We start from the raw sequence: 16,044 nt of genomic DNA on the forward strand, positions 1-16,044 counted from the left end.
AGAAAGTGAAGAGGAACTCAAAAGCCTCTTGATGAAAGTGAAAGTGGAGAGTTAAAAAGTTGGCTTAAAGCTCAACATTCAGAAAACGAAGATCATGGCATCCGGTCCCATCGCTTCATGGGAAATAGATGGGGAAACAGTGTCAGACTTTATTTTTCTGGGCTCCAAAATCACTGCAGATGGTGACTGCAGCCATGAAATCAAAAGACGCTTACTCCTTGGAAGGAAAGTTATGACCAATCTAGATAGCATATTCAAAAGCAGAGATGTTACTTTGCCAACAAAGGTTCGTCTAGTCAAGGCTATGGTTTTTCCTGTGGTCATGTATTGTGAGAGTTGGACTGTGAAGAAGGCTGAGCGCCGAAGAATTGATGCTTTTGAACTGTGGTGTTGGAGAAGACTCTTGAGAGTCCCTTGGACTGCAAGGAGATCTAACCAGTCTATTCTGAATGAGATCAGCCCTGGGATTTCTTTGGAAGGAATGATGCTGAAGCTGAAACTCCAGTCCTTTGGCCACCTCATGCAAAGAGTTGACTCATTGGAAAAAACTCTGATGCTGGGAGGGATTGGGGGCAGGAGGAGAAGGGGCTGACAGAGGATGAGATGGCTGGATGGCATCACTGACTGGATAGACGTGAGTCTGAGTGAACTCCGGGAGTTGGTGATGGACAGGGAGGCCTGGCGTGCTGCGATTCATGGGGTCACAAAGAGTCGGACACGACTGAGCGACTGATCTGATCTGATCTGATCTGATAGTTGATATCAACTAATACTTTATAATACCTTTTTCTTGATGCAGTTGTCTCACGATGGTCTACACATGTGGCTGCTAGATATTATTTTTTCTATCTAATTGTTCTGTCAGGAAATGGGCCACAGATGGGCATAGGGTAAGGCCAAGCTCTGGCTGAATTCCTTTTCTCAGAGGCTTTTTATTTTGTCTCTGAGGGCCTCAGCTCAAACACCTCATTCTCCAGGTCATAGTTAGAGATGACCAGCTTGTATTTGCAGGTCTAATGCTTAAGTGACACCTCCTTACAAACACGTGCATTGTAATTGTTTGTTGTAGCATGTGTTGCTCAGGAAACCAATTTTGAGACTCAGGTGTGTGCTGGCAGTATCTAGGATAGTGCTCTGCACGCAGCCGCTGTGGGGAGGGAGGAAGGCAGGACTGGGCAGAAGGAAAAGTTGACTGCCTTCAAACCCTGGGCAGATTCCAGAGGCAGCTCTGGCCCTGACAGGGCCTCAGGGTCCCAAATGGAGGCAAGAGGGCCAGGGCTCAATACTCAGGCTTGGAGCATTCATTGCATATTGGCCACCATTCCCTCCCTCTCCAGGGAGCATGATCATGAGGAAGGGAACTAGACCCTGGGTGAGTGTCACGTGGGGACAAGGAGCATCCCTTTGCTGAAAGTGCTGAGGGCCTCATCCAGCAGTGGGGGTGGCGGGTGGTTACCACCAAAGCAGCCCTTATAGTCACACTTTCTGTTTCTCACATTCATCTATTTTTATTTAAGAACTGAAAATGAAGTAAGCAGTGTTCTGTTTTCACAGTTAGCTAATGAGATTTCATAATATAAAATATTATTGCTTAAACTTTAATAAATGAGCAAATGGTGAATCTTGTTAACATCAGTAATGTGGAAATGTAACATAATCACACATATAAAAATCTATAGTTCAACCTTCTTTTTGACACAATTAGGAATAGGCCTTAATTAAAAAGTGTATGGTAAATTACTTCAGAAATATTGAGTTTTCTGAAATATAATTTAGGCACTTTTTGATTCATGAAGCTTTTTGTAACAAGAACCAAAGACAAGTTTTGAGTAGTGATTTGATGGCTTTGTTTTTTGTAATTGCACTTTATTTAAAATGTCATTATCATTTGCCTGGTATATATTATTACTTTAGTTTCAAAGGTAGTGATTTTTTTCAATTGCGAATTTTAAAAATGGGTAATGTAAGAAGGGTAGCTGGGAGAAGTATTCTGTGTGAATATTGGACTTTGGCCTGTTAGCAGGCAGAAAACTTTTACTTCCAAAAGTTGGCTCACTCTGCAGTAATTGCAGTGATCATTGTAAATGGTGTGGGTTTTCCTTGGGAGGGATGGGCTTGGTAGCCCCTGTCACTTCCTTCCTCTTGGCATCTTGGTGTGACTGATGAGGAAACAGGATTGGGATATGGGGCTGGAGAGCACATCTTGGACTCTAGACTCAGATCTGGGCTTGGGTACCAGTCTATCATTGACTTTGCTTAACAAAATTAATCCCTCTAAACCTTAGTTTTGTCATCAGTAAAATGGAGGTGTTAGTAAGAGAACTTCAATCACAGGATCTTAGCACGAGGTTTGGCATATTATAAGTGCTTGATAATGGTAGCTGTGATGAGTGATGTAATTTTATTGGTCAGTTTTTCTTTTCACTCAGCTTTCAACACTTTAGTAACTATTGAAAGTATAACTTGCTTATGCTCGTACAAGAAGGAAAGGCAATTTAGAGTTGTCTGTCAGAAAACTAATCTTTGGGGACTTGAGCTTGAATCTTCGTGTGAGATGACAGAGTGAAACAGCAGGAAGAAGAGGAAATATATGCAAAGGAGGGCAGGGCGACTTCACACACAGCCTCCATCAGGGGAAGGGAGCTGAGGTCTGTGCTGTTTCAGGACTGACCTGCCTGAGCGTGGCCTGGACTTGGAAATGGAGCTCCTCTTGGTGGCCCTTGGCTTGGTGAAACTGTCCTTGATGGTTTCCTGAAAGAAATTAGGGGGACATTGGGGATTATCAGAGAAATGGGAGTTACCCTCTGAGCAGTGCTGGTAAACATTTCTGATGGACTAATGGTCTGAACATATCTTGAAATGAGCAATACAGAGACCAGTTCATAGACAAAGCCTTAATCAAAGAAATGGATCTAGTACCAATTGAAAAACAGTTTCACCAACTGACAGTTTGAAATGTCAGCCTGATACTATTCAGTTAAAGATAATGTGTGTAAATTTCAGCCACCAAGATAACACCATTTTGGGTCTATTCTTTGAGTAAACCACCCAAAGATGTGCTTAGAAGGATTATTCTGTTTTCCTTGGCCTTCAGATTAGATCTCTCCTCCCTCTAATTTATAAAAGATGCTAATTTTAAATAAAATATCTAATTAGTATGTTACTAGTTTATTAGTGATTCATGGTTTCTTAATGTTAGCAGAACTGTTTGTCATATTCATTATGTCTGAAACAAATACACTGTCCTAAAGGGTAAATGAAGAATTAGTAATTTCAGCAAATCAATACGTATGTGTGGGTGTGCAATGGTAGACATAATGGTGGTTTTCAAAGGATACAGAGAAGTATAAAACACACTTATATCTTCAAAGAATTAAGTTGCCTAATTGAGCAGTGGTGGCACAGAGTACCCAGTTGTGAAGCAGACACTCTCACTGTACTAGGTAGGTTAAAAGGGATAATTTATTTGAGAATTCCTGTGTGGTGGTGGGTATTCTGTCACAGAACACGGTGCCTATCCACACAAAAGTGATTTATTCATACCACACAACAGCTAGCTGTGGAAAGCAGTAGATGATAAACACTATGTGAGAAGTATAATGGAAGGACTCTGGAAGGTAGGAAAGAAGTAGAATTGCTGAGGTTTCCAGTGGTCAAAGAAAGCTTCATCGAGGAGGTGAAATCTGGGCAGGGATTGGGAGGTTGGGTTTTGAAGCAGGAAGGAGGGGCTGTTTGTGGTGAGAAGTGAGGTCAAAACCCCTGTGAGGGAGGGAATAATTAATAGTCCAGACTGTTGGGAGTGGACTGCTGATATTTGTGGCTGTGGCTAAATTGTGTTTGGGGGTTGGGATCTTGAAAGCCAAGCAGAAGGAATAAAAGTTTTTATGCTAAGATAGTGATATGAGGTCTGTAGCCACCCAAGGAGATAGTTTAGTGATGGTAATGGTCTACTGGGGGCAGACCCAGCCATTTCCATGCCATTTAAGTGGAAATTAGGTCCCCCAGTCTTGCCTACCTACTGTGAGCACACTTTGTCCTTCACAGTCCATGGATTTTCTATGCACTAGAGCCCTGGGTGAGATCCACAGGGGACGAAGAGAAGGGAAGGCAAAATGGGGAGTCCACACTGAAAGTACAGAGTCCTGGGAGAAAGATTTGATTGAATTAGACATTTGAATGAATTGGGAAATTGAAACTGGTAGAGTTGTCCTGAGTATGCCAGGCTGACCCTGTATTTAGGAAATGAGGTATCGGCTTATATAATTTCTTGCCTGTTCTTCTAGTTTCTCACTTTCATGATTTTTTTTTCTTCCTGTATTCTTCCTCTCCTTCCACATCTTCCATCCTTCCACATCTTCCATCCTTCCTTCCATATGTTTCATCAGGAACATGATTCATCATTTGAGAGCCCACAAAAGTCAGCAAACACTTTCTGAGCATCTGCTTTTCTGGTGCTCTGTTCCAGAAGAGACACTGGTCCTTGCGCCTAGTGAGTTTGAAGGGAGAAAGGGAGACAGAAAAGTAAAAAAATATTAAATTCTGAGTTCATGATGGAAGGCTATCTGCTGTGTGGTTGATAGAGTGAAAGGAGGAGTGTGGGTCTCTCCCTGGGGATGACTCAAGCTGGGTGAGAAAAAGAAGTGGTGGTTTTGTTGGCTGGACGGGGATAGTAAGGGTATACAAAGCCCAGAAATAGGGGATGGAAAGTAGTGGAGGTATGAAGTAACAAAGGCACTAGAAGTGGCTTCTTTGGTAAAGCCAAAGAACAGGATTTGATGGGACATTGATCAGTAGATGCAGCTGAAGAGGTGTTAGGACTGCAGCAGGTCTGTGTGCCCTGCAAAATGCTCAGCTTCTGTCCTTCAGGTAAGTCCGCCATGGAAGAAGACCCAGGGCTTTGTCATGGTCAGATCTGTAGTTTGCAGAGATGACTTGGGCACATCACGGAGGGTAGGTTTGGAAGGGTACATCGCAAAGTGAGGTTCCACCTGTAATGGTCAATTACACCTTAGTGACCCAAGCTGCATTGAGGAGGCACACTCAGTGTATGTCTAATTTAAAGAATTTTTGATACATGTATAGTATATGGCAAAAATCTTTCTAATGATTAACCTCCAGAGAATTTTTACTAGAACCCTTTTTAGAGATGTGATGGCTATGTGTTGGCCATGTGATTTTTGTCAGAGTTGTGAGAACCAACTGAAAGACTATGTCAAGGGTATTTTTTATCCTTATATTTATGCTTATATATACATTTATATGTACTTACACTTATATTTTCTGGGAGCAGATGGTTGAATTTCAGACTAATGAACTGTAACTTTGATATCATTTTTTAAGAATCTGGATACATAAATATAAATATCTCCACGTCCAGCCCTTACATGAGTGCATGCCTGTGTGTATACATGTGCATGTCTTAGCATGTATGTTTTGCTTGTCTGTGGTGTGTGTGTCCCCTTTTCTGGGTATATTTGATAGTGTAAACCAGGGATTAAACATTGTTAAGAAGTGACTACTGTATAAATATGTTGAGTGATTATCATTTAGTTATGCTAAAATTTTTATCTTCCAATTCAATTGGAATACTTTTATTAACAGTGCCTTAAGCAACAGGATATATGGTTGAATTTTCTTTTAGAGAATTGCCTAGTTACATCGGATCCAATTAAGTTTTGCATATGTTATCAGTGGCATTAAATGCAACCAAGTGTGGTGTTAAGTAAAATGAGAAAAGTTATTTTAGTAAAAACCTAACTTGTACTTAATATATCTTGAGCTAGTAAACAGCAAATGTAGGTCTGAAGATTAACATATTTTTATTTAAAACATGAAATGATCATTTAACTTAAGATTATTATTTTAAAATTTGTTAGTAAGTTCACAGTAAACAAATTCAAGTATTTAACTTTTTAAAACACCAAACTAGAAATGAGTAATACTTGAAGAATTTCTCTTGTCCAAGGATGAACAATTCCTTTTTTCAAACAGGGATCCTACTTGCACTCTGGCAGTGAGAGTGCCGAGTCCTAACCATTGGAGTGCCAGGGAACTCCCAACGATTCTTTTTCTATATATCAAGACTTTAAAAGTTACATAATTGTGAAATAAATAAAAGCAACTTTTTTTATGGCTGGTAAACTTGTATTTAAAAAAATATTTGAAAAGTACAATATTTTTAGAAAGGTTTGGTGGAGATACAAACATTGATGTAATAGTTTTATTTTCTGTCCTGCTTGTCAGTAAATTTTTAAGTTTTTTTTTTTTAATTTTTAAAAAAGGTTTTTAAAAAATAACTCTGCTTAAAAACAAAGGCCAAACTAAACAAGCTTGAAACAAAAAACATAAAACCCAAAATAGCCCTGGATTGCTATGGTGTTGTGAGTGTTACAAGGGAGGCTCTAATCTCCATGTTGTGGCCAGGTGCTGCCTTGTCCAAGTCGTTTGGTGGCTTGGGGCCTTTGTTCCCTAATGTGTAAAATGTGGTTGGAATGGTGATCTGGGGCATTGAAATAGATGATTTAAGTTTATGTTTCCTCTGATTAGTGTTTAAGAGATACAGCTCTATGTTTGGTTCTCTAATATTCTGCTTAGTTCATCTATGTGGAGTTTGGGATTGACTTTTTTTTTTGCATGAAATTATTTAGAAATAGACACCCTTAGGATACGAGCTGAACAATTACAAACCTAAAGCTGTTATTTGTGTTTAAAATTTTAGGTATGCAATACCCCCAGAACATGGAAAACGACTGGAAAGACTAGCTCAAGGTAAGCTTGCTATCTGTTATCTACACGATAGGTTGTTTGTTTCTGAGGTATTTTTACAGAGTAGAATGTCATTATGTTAATTTTATTCTTTTCAAGTTATTGGCTTCCAAGTATTTTTCTCATTGAGCAATTTTAATTTTTCCATATTGCATAATCATCATGATTATTTTAGTTGGCTGCTTTGTTTTTGTCAACTGATTTCACTTAACCTATTTTAGTTATTTCCAGTTTTTTCTCCTTTATGTAATGTACTTAACATCACTGTGTCAATAAAATTTTTATTTCCTTTAGTTGTACCATTGAGATAAATTCAGAGAAGTACTGATACTGGATCTTGGGCTCTAGGATGTTTTATGGGTACTTTTCATGTTGCCATATCATTTCACCAAAGGGTTGTGTTAAATCCCCCTCTCTTGGGCCTGAGAGTGCTTGAAGTATGAAGGTGAATGTTTCCAGGTGACGGGACAGGCATAATATTGTATGCCTTCTTAGACTAGTAAAATTAAGCATACTTTACTGGAACTTGAAATTTTTTTTTTTTTTTTAAAGACTCTGTCCCTCTTTGTTTTCTTTATTCTTCTAGTTTTATTGAGATGCACTTGACATACAACATGTTATAAGTTTAAGCTGTTCAGCATAATGATTTGACTTGCATCATGAAATGATTGTCACAATAGGTTTAGTGAACATCCATTATCTCATATGCATATGAAAAACATCTCCTCTTATGGTGAAAACTCTTAGAATTTACTCTTTTAACAGCTTTCACATATAACACTCAGCAGTGTTAATTATATTTATCATGTTATTTGTTACATTTCTAGTACTTATTTATCTTATAAGTAGAAGTTTGTACCTTTTGACTACCTTCATTCAGTTGTGCCTCCCTTGACCTTGTCCATCTTCTTCTCTCACTTTTTTTAAACAGTTTTAGCTGCTGTTTTATTAATTTTTTAAAATTAATTAAAATTAATTTTAAAAATTAATTTACTGGAATATAGTTGCTTTGCAATTTGTGTTCCTGCTGTATTGCAAAGTGAATCAGCTATAGGTATACATATATCCACTCTGTTTTGGATTGCCTTCCCATTTAGGTCACCACAGAGATTGAGTAGAGTTCCCTCTGCTTTATAGTAGGTTCTTATTACCTGTCCATCTACCATTATATCTACTACTGTGGGCAAGAATCCCTTAGAAGAAATGGAGTAGCCATCATAGTCAACAAAAGAGTCTGAAATGCAGTACTTGGATGCAATTTCAAAAACACAGAGTGCTCTGTGTTGATTTCCAAGGCAAACCTTTCAATATCACAGTAATCCAAATCTATATCCGGACCAGTAATGCTGAAGAAGCTGAAGTTGAACAGTTCTATGAAGACCTACAAGACCTTCTAGAACTAACACCCAAAAAAGATGTCCTTTTCATTATAGGGGACTGGAATGCAAAATTAGGAAATCAAGAGATAGATACCTGGAGTAATAGGCAAATTTGGCCTTGGAGTACAAAAAAAAGCAGGGCAAAGGTGAACAGTTTTGTCAAGAGAACACACTAGTCATAGCAAACACCCTCTTCCAACAACACAAGAGAAGACTCTACACATGGACATCACCAGATGGTCAATACCAAAATCAGATTGATTATATCTGCAGCCAAAAATGGAGAAGCCGTATACAGTCAGCAAAACAAGACGGGAGCTGACTGTGGCTCAGATCATGAACTCCTTATTGCCAGTCAAACTTAAATTGAAGAAAGTAGGGAAAACCCGGAGAAGGCAATGGCACCCCACTCCAGTACTTTTGCCTAGAAAATCCCATGGACGGAGGAGCCTGATAGGCTGCAGTCCATGGGGTCTCTAGAGTCGGACACGACTGAGCGACTTCACTTTCATTTTTCACTTTCATGCATTGGAGAAGGAAATGGCACCCCACTCCAGTGTTCTTGCCTGGAGAATCCCAGGGACGGGGAAGCCTGGTGGGCTGCTGTCTATGGGGTTGCACAGAGTTGGACACGACTAAAGTGACTTAGCAGCAGCAGCAGGGAAAACCACTAGACCATTCAGATATGACCTAAATGAAATCCCTTATGATTATACAGTGGAAGTGAGAAATAAATTCAAGGGATTAGATCTGATAGAGTATCTGAAGAACTATGGATGGAGGTTCGTGATGTTGTACAGGAGGCAGTGAGGAAGACCATCCCCAAGAAAAAGAAATGCAAAAAGGCAAAATGGTTGTCTGAGGAGGCCTTACAAATAGCTGTGAAAAGAAGAGAAGTGAAAGGCAAAGGAGAAAAGGAAAGATACACCCATTTGAATGCAGAGTTCCTAAGAATAGCAAGGAGAGATAAGAAAGCCCTCCTCAGTGATCAGTGCAAAGAAATAGAGGAAGACAATAGAATGGGAAAGACTAGAGATGTCTTCAAGAAAATTAGAGATACCAAGGGAACATTTCATGCAAAGATGGGCTCAATAAAGGACAGAATGATATGGACCTAACAGAAGCAAACAATATTAAGAAGAGGTGGCAAGAATACACAGAAGAACTATATAAAAAAGATCTTCATGACCCAGATAACCATGATGGTGTGATCACTCACCTAGAGCCAGATATCCTGGAATGCGAAGTCAGTTGGACCTTAGGAAGCATCACTACGAACAAAGCTAGTGGAGGCAATGGAATTCTAGTTGAGTTATTTCAAATCCTAAAAGATGATGCTGTTAAAATGTTGCATTCAATATGCCAGGAAATTTGGAAAATTCAGCAGTGGCCACAGGACTGGAAAAGGTCAGTTTTCATTCCAATCCCAAAGAAAGGCAATGCCAAAGAATGCTCAAACTGCTGCACAATTGAATTCATCACCCATGCTAGCAAAGTAATGCTCAAAATTCTCCAAGCCAGGCTTCAATAGTACGTGAACTGTGAACTTCCAGATGTTCAAACCTGATTTAGAAAAGGCAGAGGAACCAGAGATCACATTGCCACCATCTGCTGGATAATTGAAAAAGCAAGAGAGTTCCAGAAAAACATCTGCTTTATTGACTATACCAAATCCTTTGACTGTGTGGATCACAACAAACTGTGGAAAATTCTGAAAGAAATGGGAATACCAGACCACCTGACCTGCCTCCTGAGAAATCTGTATGCAGGTCAAGAAGCAACAGTTAGAACTGGACATGGAACAACAGACTGGTTCCTAATTGGGAAAGGAGTACGTCAAGGCTGTATATGTCACCTTACCTCTTTAGCTTACATGCAGAATATATCATACGAAATAATCGGCTGGATGAAGCACAAGCTGGAATCAAGATTTCTGGGAAAAGTATCAATAACCTCAGATATGCAGATGATACCACCCTTATGGCAGAAAGTGAAGAAGAACTAAAGAGCCTCTAGATGAAAATGAGAAAGGAGAGTGAAAAAGCTGGGCTTAAAATTCACCATTCAAAAAACTAAGATCATGGCATCTGGTCCCATCACCTCATGGCAATAGACGGGGAAACAATGGAAACAGTGACAGACTTTATTTCTGGGGGCTCCAAAATCACTGCAGATAGTGACTTCAGCCATGAAATTAGAAGAAGCTTGCTCCTTGGAAGAAAAGCTATGACCAACCTAGACAACATATTTAAAAGCAGAGCGATTACTTTGCCAGCAAAGGTCCATCTAGTCAAAGCTATAGTTTTTCCCGTAGTCATGTATGGATGTGAGAGTTGGACTATAAAGAAATCTGAACACCGAAGAATTGATGGTTTTGAACTGTAGTGTTGGAGAAGACCCTTGAGAGTCCCTTGGACTGTAAGGAGATCCAACCAATCCATCCTAAAGGAAATCATTCCTGAATATTCATTGTAAGGACTGATGCTGAAGCTGGAACTCCAGTACTTTAGCCACCTGATGTGAAGAGCTGACTCATTTGAAAAGACCCTGATGCTGGGAAAGATTCAAGGGAGGAGGACTAGGGAACGACAGAGGATGAGATGGTTGGATGGCATCACTGACTCAATGGACATGAGTTTGAGTAAGCTCCAAGAGTTGGTGATGGACAGGGAACCCTGCCATGCTGCAGTCCATGGAGTTGCAAAGAGTTGGAAATGACTGAGCAACTGAACTGGGCTTGTCCATCTTTAAGGGCCAGATTGAGCCATTCTTTTGGAAATTCTATCAGTTACTTTCATTCTGTGCCCACTTGTATCTACTGAGAGTGCCATTTACTTTTATTCCTTCCTTTAAAAATATGCCAGGCAGCCTTGCTCTTACTTCTCTCACAAGGCGGGAGAATCATATTCACCCCCTGCCACCCCCTTCTGGTTTGCTAACCACCCTAACTCAGGATGATGTAGACTACTAGTGACTTATTTCCAGAGGAAAGTGGAGTTCCGTTGAGTGACAACTAAAGATAAGACATTCTGCCTTTATTCTCAATTGAATCCTCAGGGAGCACTGTTCTTTCAATCAGGTGTGCCAATCTTGTAGAAAAGGAGTTTTGTCCCTGCATTATGTATGCTTTCATTTAATAATAAAATAGGGACACTGACTTGACAGCTCTGAACAGATATTGTTAATGACATTTAAAAGTTGCTTTCCTCCAAATTATGGAAGAGTATTAGAATAGTTAGGGTATCATGTTTGTTAAAAGCATTATTATAATTTTGGCAGGCTAATAACTATAAAGCCTTAGTGTTTTTATAATGTAATACATTACAGTAATAATAGCAATGTAATTGTAATCTTGAACTTCGTTATGAACTATTTTCATGAATATTAAGTGGATGGATCCTGGTTCTGGATAATAGATTATAGCACAGCTTAGAATATGATTACCATAATCCTTAAATACACAGGCAGTGAACTTTGTGCTAAATCTATATGCTGTGGACTCTTCTGTTCTCTGTGATAATTATTCTACCATTTTCTGTTCACCTCACTGCCCCAGAAGTTTTCAAAGGGAGCAATGTAAACTTTGCGGTATGGAATCACATGTTAAATTTTTTGCTGTAAACTGTCTGTATACACTTTGATATAAACTGCCTGAAAATGACATTCCAGAAAAATGGATGCCATTAGCTTAATCAGTAAGAGATTAATAAACTTGAAGGTTGAAAAGGAACTTTAGACTCAATTGCGTGTTTATTGAAAATTTTTGCAGCGTTATTTTGAGAAATGATTCAGGGGAAAGACCCTGTAAGACAGTGGAGGATTTCTATCTCCTGAGCAGATGTCAGACAAATTAATTGAATTCTTCTAAACAGTTAAAATGATAAAATAATGCAGTAAATGTGAGGGAGCCTTATAGGATGTCTAGGTCAAGGCAGCACTTGATACATAATATGAAAAGCAGCCTCGTATATTTTCCATTATCTTGTCTGCACATAATTATCACAGTTGCCTTTTATGCATGAATGCTTTCATCTTTGGTTTCTATTGAAATCTTGATTGACGGTGGCACCTGCAAATATTTTATCTGAAAAACGTTAGGTCTGCATCTAATAAAGCCAGGAGTTCGATTTTGCCCTTCAGTTGCTTTCTCATTTATACAGTTTTTTTCTAATATCATGTAGATATAAATGTAATAAAAAATCTCGAGTGAATTGTTGCAATTTTTATACTTGTTATGTTTGCCTATAATGAAATTGCATTCTTTCTAATTTTTGACCTGATACAATTGAATGGGAAGTAAAAAGGGTACTAGAGATATATAACATCTTGAATGACAGTGTTGAAGATTTTCAGTTTTAAGAATGTCTAAATCTCATCTATTTTAGAAATTAGACAATATCTTAGTGGTTCTATTAAGTTAAGCAAAATATGGATTAAAGTAAATTGGGAGCAGCTGGGGTGTGTGTGTGTGTGTGTGTGTGTGTGTGTGAGAGAGAGAGAGAGAGAGAGAGAGAGAGAATGACTTTTTCATTGGTCTCTCATTGTGAATAAAGTGCTAATAGTTTTTTAAAAATTAAAGAGGACTCACTTTGGTCAAAATTTTGGTTACTGGAAAAAGAATATGTGAGTTAGGACTTTGTGCAGCAGATTTTGTAAGTATGAATTATTAGCAGGACTTTTGTTTAAGTGACAGGATGGTAGAGTTTATATACTGGTTCTTCTGTAGTCTTATATTTACTTGTAGCAAGTGTTTTTGTTTTTACCTATTAAAGTGACAATAAAAAGGAATGGATGAATCATTGTTATGAGGGATAATTTAGTTCAAGTTTCTTTAAGCAGTCAATTTTTGTGTGTGTGCATGTTTAAATGACTAATCATCTTGAGTTTAAGCCTGTGAAACAGTCTTAGCCTGATTAGCAGGGATCCCTGTTCTAGGAGGAGGGCATGGCAACTCACTCAAGTATACTTGCCTGAACAATCTGCATGGACGGGGAAGCCTGGCAAACTACAGTCCATGAAGTCACAAAGAGTTGGACACGATTGAGCAACTAAGTACATTCTGTTCAAGGAGGTGGACAAAGGGTCTGTGGGCTGGATGCAGGCAGCTGTGGACTCTCTGAAATTATATTTAAAATTGGTCATATATGTGGATTTCTGGGAAGCTAACCCATCATCAGATCCATCAAGATGGTTTGGTCCAAAAGGGATTATGAACCACTGCTGTTTAAAGACTGAAAGAGTGGCAATAAATAACAAGTCATTTAAATTCTATAAATGTTCCAAATTGACCCTTTCTCATACCTCTGACTTGAAATTAGGAAAATGAACTTTTATCAGCTCTCAAAATGATAAATACGTAATTCCTTTAAACATTCATTTACATAATGGCTGAAAACATTACATTAAAATGCTTGGTTTTGAAAGGCTAATAAATTAAATACCCTTGATTATGAACAATCAATTTTAAGTGACTCCCTAAGACATAAAAAATGAAGTTCAGTGATACATCCTCTGCCTTCATTCCTAACTCATGCTTTATGCATGGGGATCAATGTGTGATGTGTCATGGTATGTTTATTTTCATTGTACTATCACTTGTTATATTAGAAATGGTGAAGCAATCCCTGAATTTAATTTCCTCATGTGTGTGCATGTGTGTGTGTGTGTGTGTGAGTCACTCAGTCATGTCTGACTCTTTGCAACCCCATGGACCATAGCCATCAGGCTCCTCTGTCCATGGGGATTCTCCAGGCAGGAATACTGGAATGGGTTGCCATGCTCTTCTCCAGGGGACCTTTTTGATGTCAAATATCACAGTTCGTTGGACATGAATTTGAGCAATCTCTGGGAGATAGTGGAGGACAGAGGAGTCTGGCATGCTGTAGTCCATGGGTTGTAGAGTTGGGTATGACTTAGTGATTGAATAACAGTCACAGTCTGTGTTGAATTTTAAATACTGTATACCCAGCCATGTTCCTAGTGGGATTTTAAACATTGAACCATAATACATAACACACACATGCTACAATAATTAGAATGTGGGGTGAAAGACAATTCTGAGAAATGACAGGTAGGGAATGGGAGGAAGAATTCAGGAAAGGAATGCCAGCTAGCAGGGAAAAATTACTATGGAGGAGAATTAAAAATTCTTTGATTCTGTGGGGTGGAAGTTGAGCCAGAAAACCTGGTTAGCTTGACTGACTGACTTGTGCCAAAGTCCTTGGCCTGAGGAGTCCTGGTGACCTGTGCATGTGTGATCCATATATCGTGTCAAGGTGGGAAAAAGCTGGAGCTGAAACAAAGTGGTCTCAAGAATGCAGTAAAAAAACTATGTGTAATGGTCTATATGCCTGTTAAATTAGGTGAAAGTTTTAACTCTTAAGTGTTCTGCAAGCCAGTTTGAAATAGAAAAACTTTCCTGTTATTTGCTGCACTATGTTCAGGAGATAAAAATAGGGCAATTATTCAGGAGAACCATCATCCTTCTCTATACAGTCAGTATGAATTTCTCCTGGCTCTCCTCCTGGAGAGCTCCATGGGGCTTTGTCTCTACAGTAGAGGTGTTGATGGATTATTGGACATGTGGAGCAGAGTGAAACCTGCAATGTGATAACTTTCTACCCAACCATTAATTGGTCAAAAAGGGGTAGGAAGAACAGAGAGGTCAAATATAGCCTAAACCTCTAATGTTGACCTCTTAACTAAGAATGTGGGTAAAAATGATCAAGTATCACCCCACATAATATAGTTCATTGGTTCTTTTCACTAATAAGCATGTTAAGAAATTTCACATGTGAATCAAAACGCTGTTCATTGTTCATTTGCTGTCATGTCAGACTCTTTGCAACCCCATGGAAAGTAGCACGCCAGGCTTCCCTGTCCTTTACCATCTCCTGGAGTCTGCTCAAACTCATGTCCATTGAGTCAGTGATGCCATCCAACCATCTCATCCTCTGTTGTCCCATTTTCCTCCTGCCTTCAATGTTTACCAGCAACAGGGTCTTTTCCAATGAGTCAGCTCTTCACATCATGTAGCCAAAGTATTGGAGTTTGAGCTTCAACATCAGTCCTTCCAGTGAATATTCAGGACTGATTTCCACCAGGATGGACTGGTTGGATCTCCTTGCAGTCCAAGGGACTCTCAAGGGTCTTCTCCAACACCACAGTTCAAAAACATCAATTCTTTGTTGCTCCGCCTTTTTTATTGTCCAGCTGTCATATCCATACATGACTACTGGAAAAACCATAGCTTTGACTATATGGACCTTTATAGGCAAAGTAATGTGTCTGCTTTTTAATATGCTGTCTAGGTTTGTCGTTGCTTTTCTTCCAAGGAATCAAATACACCTATCTAAAAGCATTTCCTACAGAAACATACTTGTATATCCTTTTCCTTTGTCCTTTTCCTTACCATCAGTTTATATGGCTACTGTACTTTTAAAGCATCATATCAGTCATATGAATATTGCAAAAGCCTTTACAAGCCTACATCATTTTGTTGTACTTAACTTTATTGTGAGTTGCAGAAAATGCATTTTTTTTCTTGCAAATTGATTGTTTGTGGCAGCCCTATGTTGAGTAAGTCTGTTGGTACCATTTTCCCAATAGTATTGCTCACTTATCATCTCTCTGTCACATTTTGGTAATTCTCACATCTCAAACTTTTTCACTATTATGTTTGTTTTATGATCTGTGAATTGCAAACAATTACTACTCATAGAGGGGTTAGATGATGGTTAGCATTTCTAGCAATAAAGTATTTTAAAACTAAGGTATGTACTTTTTGGGGGCATAATTCTATTGCACATTTAAGAGATTATAGTATAGTATAAACATAATTGTAAATGCAGTAGGAAACCAAAAATTCTTGTGACTTGCTTTACTGTAATACTTGCTTTAT

At 38.8% G+C, this 16,044-nt stretch overlaps 1 protein-coding gene across 4 annotated transcripts in view; it reads left to right on the forward strand.

Annotated features, from left to right (window-relative positions):
• The window catches only part of KDM4C (lysine (K)-specific demethylase 4C), a 411,252-nt gene that overhangs the window by 85,555 nt on the left and 309,653 nt on the right, over nt 1–16,044 (forward strand). For all 4 annotated transcript variants that reach the window (XM_010856980.1, XM_010856981.1, XM_010856977.1 and 1 more), the window contains exon 7: nt 6,719–6,768. In XM_010856980.1, coding sequence (XP_010855282.1) covers nt 6,719–6,768 — 50 coding nt within the window. The remainder of the gene's footprint in view (nt 1–6,718; nt 6,769–16,044) is intronic.

The sequence above is a fragment of the Bison bison genome, unplaced genomic scaffold (assembly GCF_000754665.1).
Source record: "Bison bison bison isolate TAMUID 2011002044 unplaced genomic scaffold, Bison_UMD1.0 scf7180017864376, whole genome shotgun sequence".
Classification (NCBI taxonomy): domain Eukaryota; kingdom Metazoa; phylum Chordata; class Mammalia; order Artiodactyla; family Bovidae; genus Bison; species Bison bison.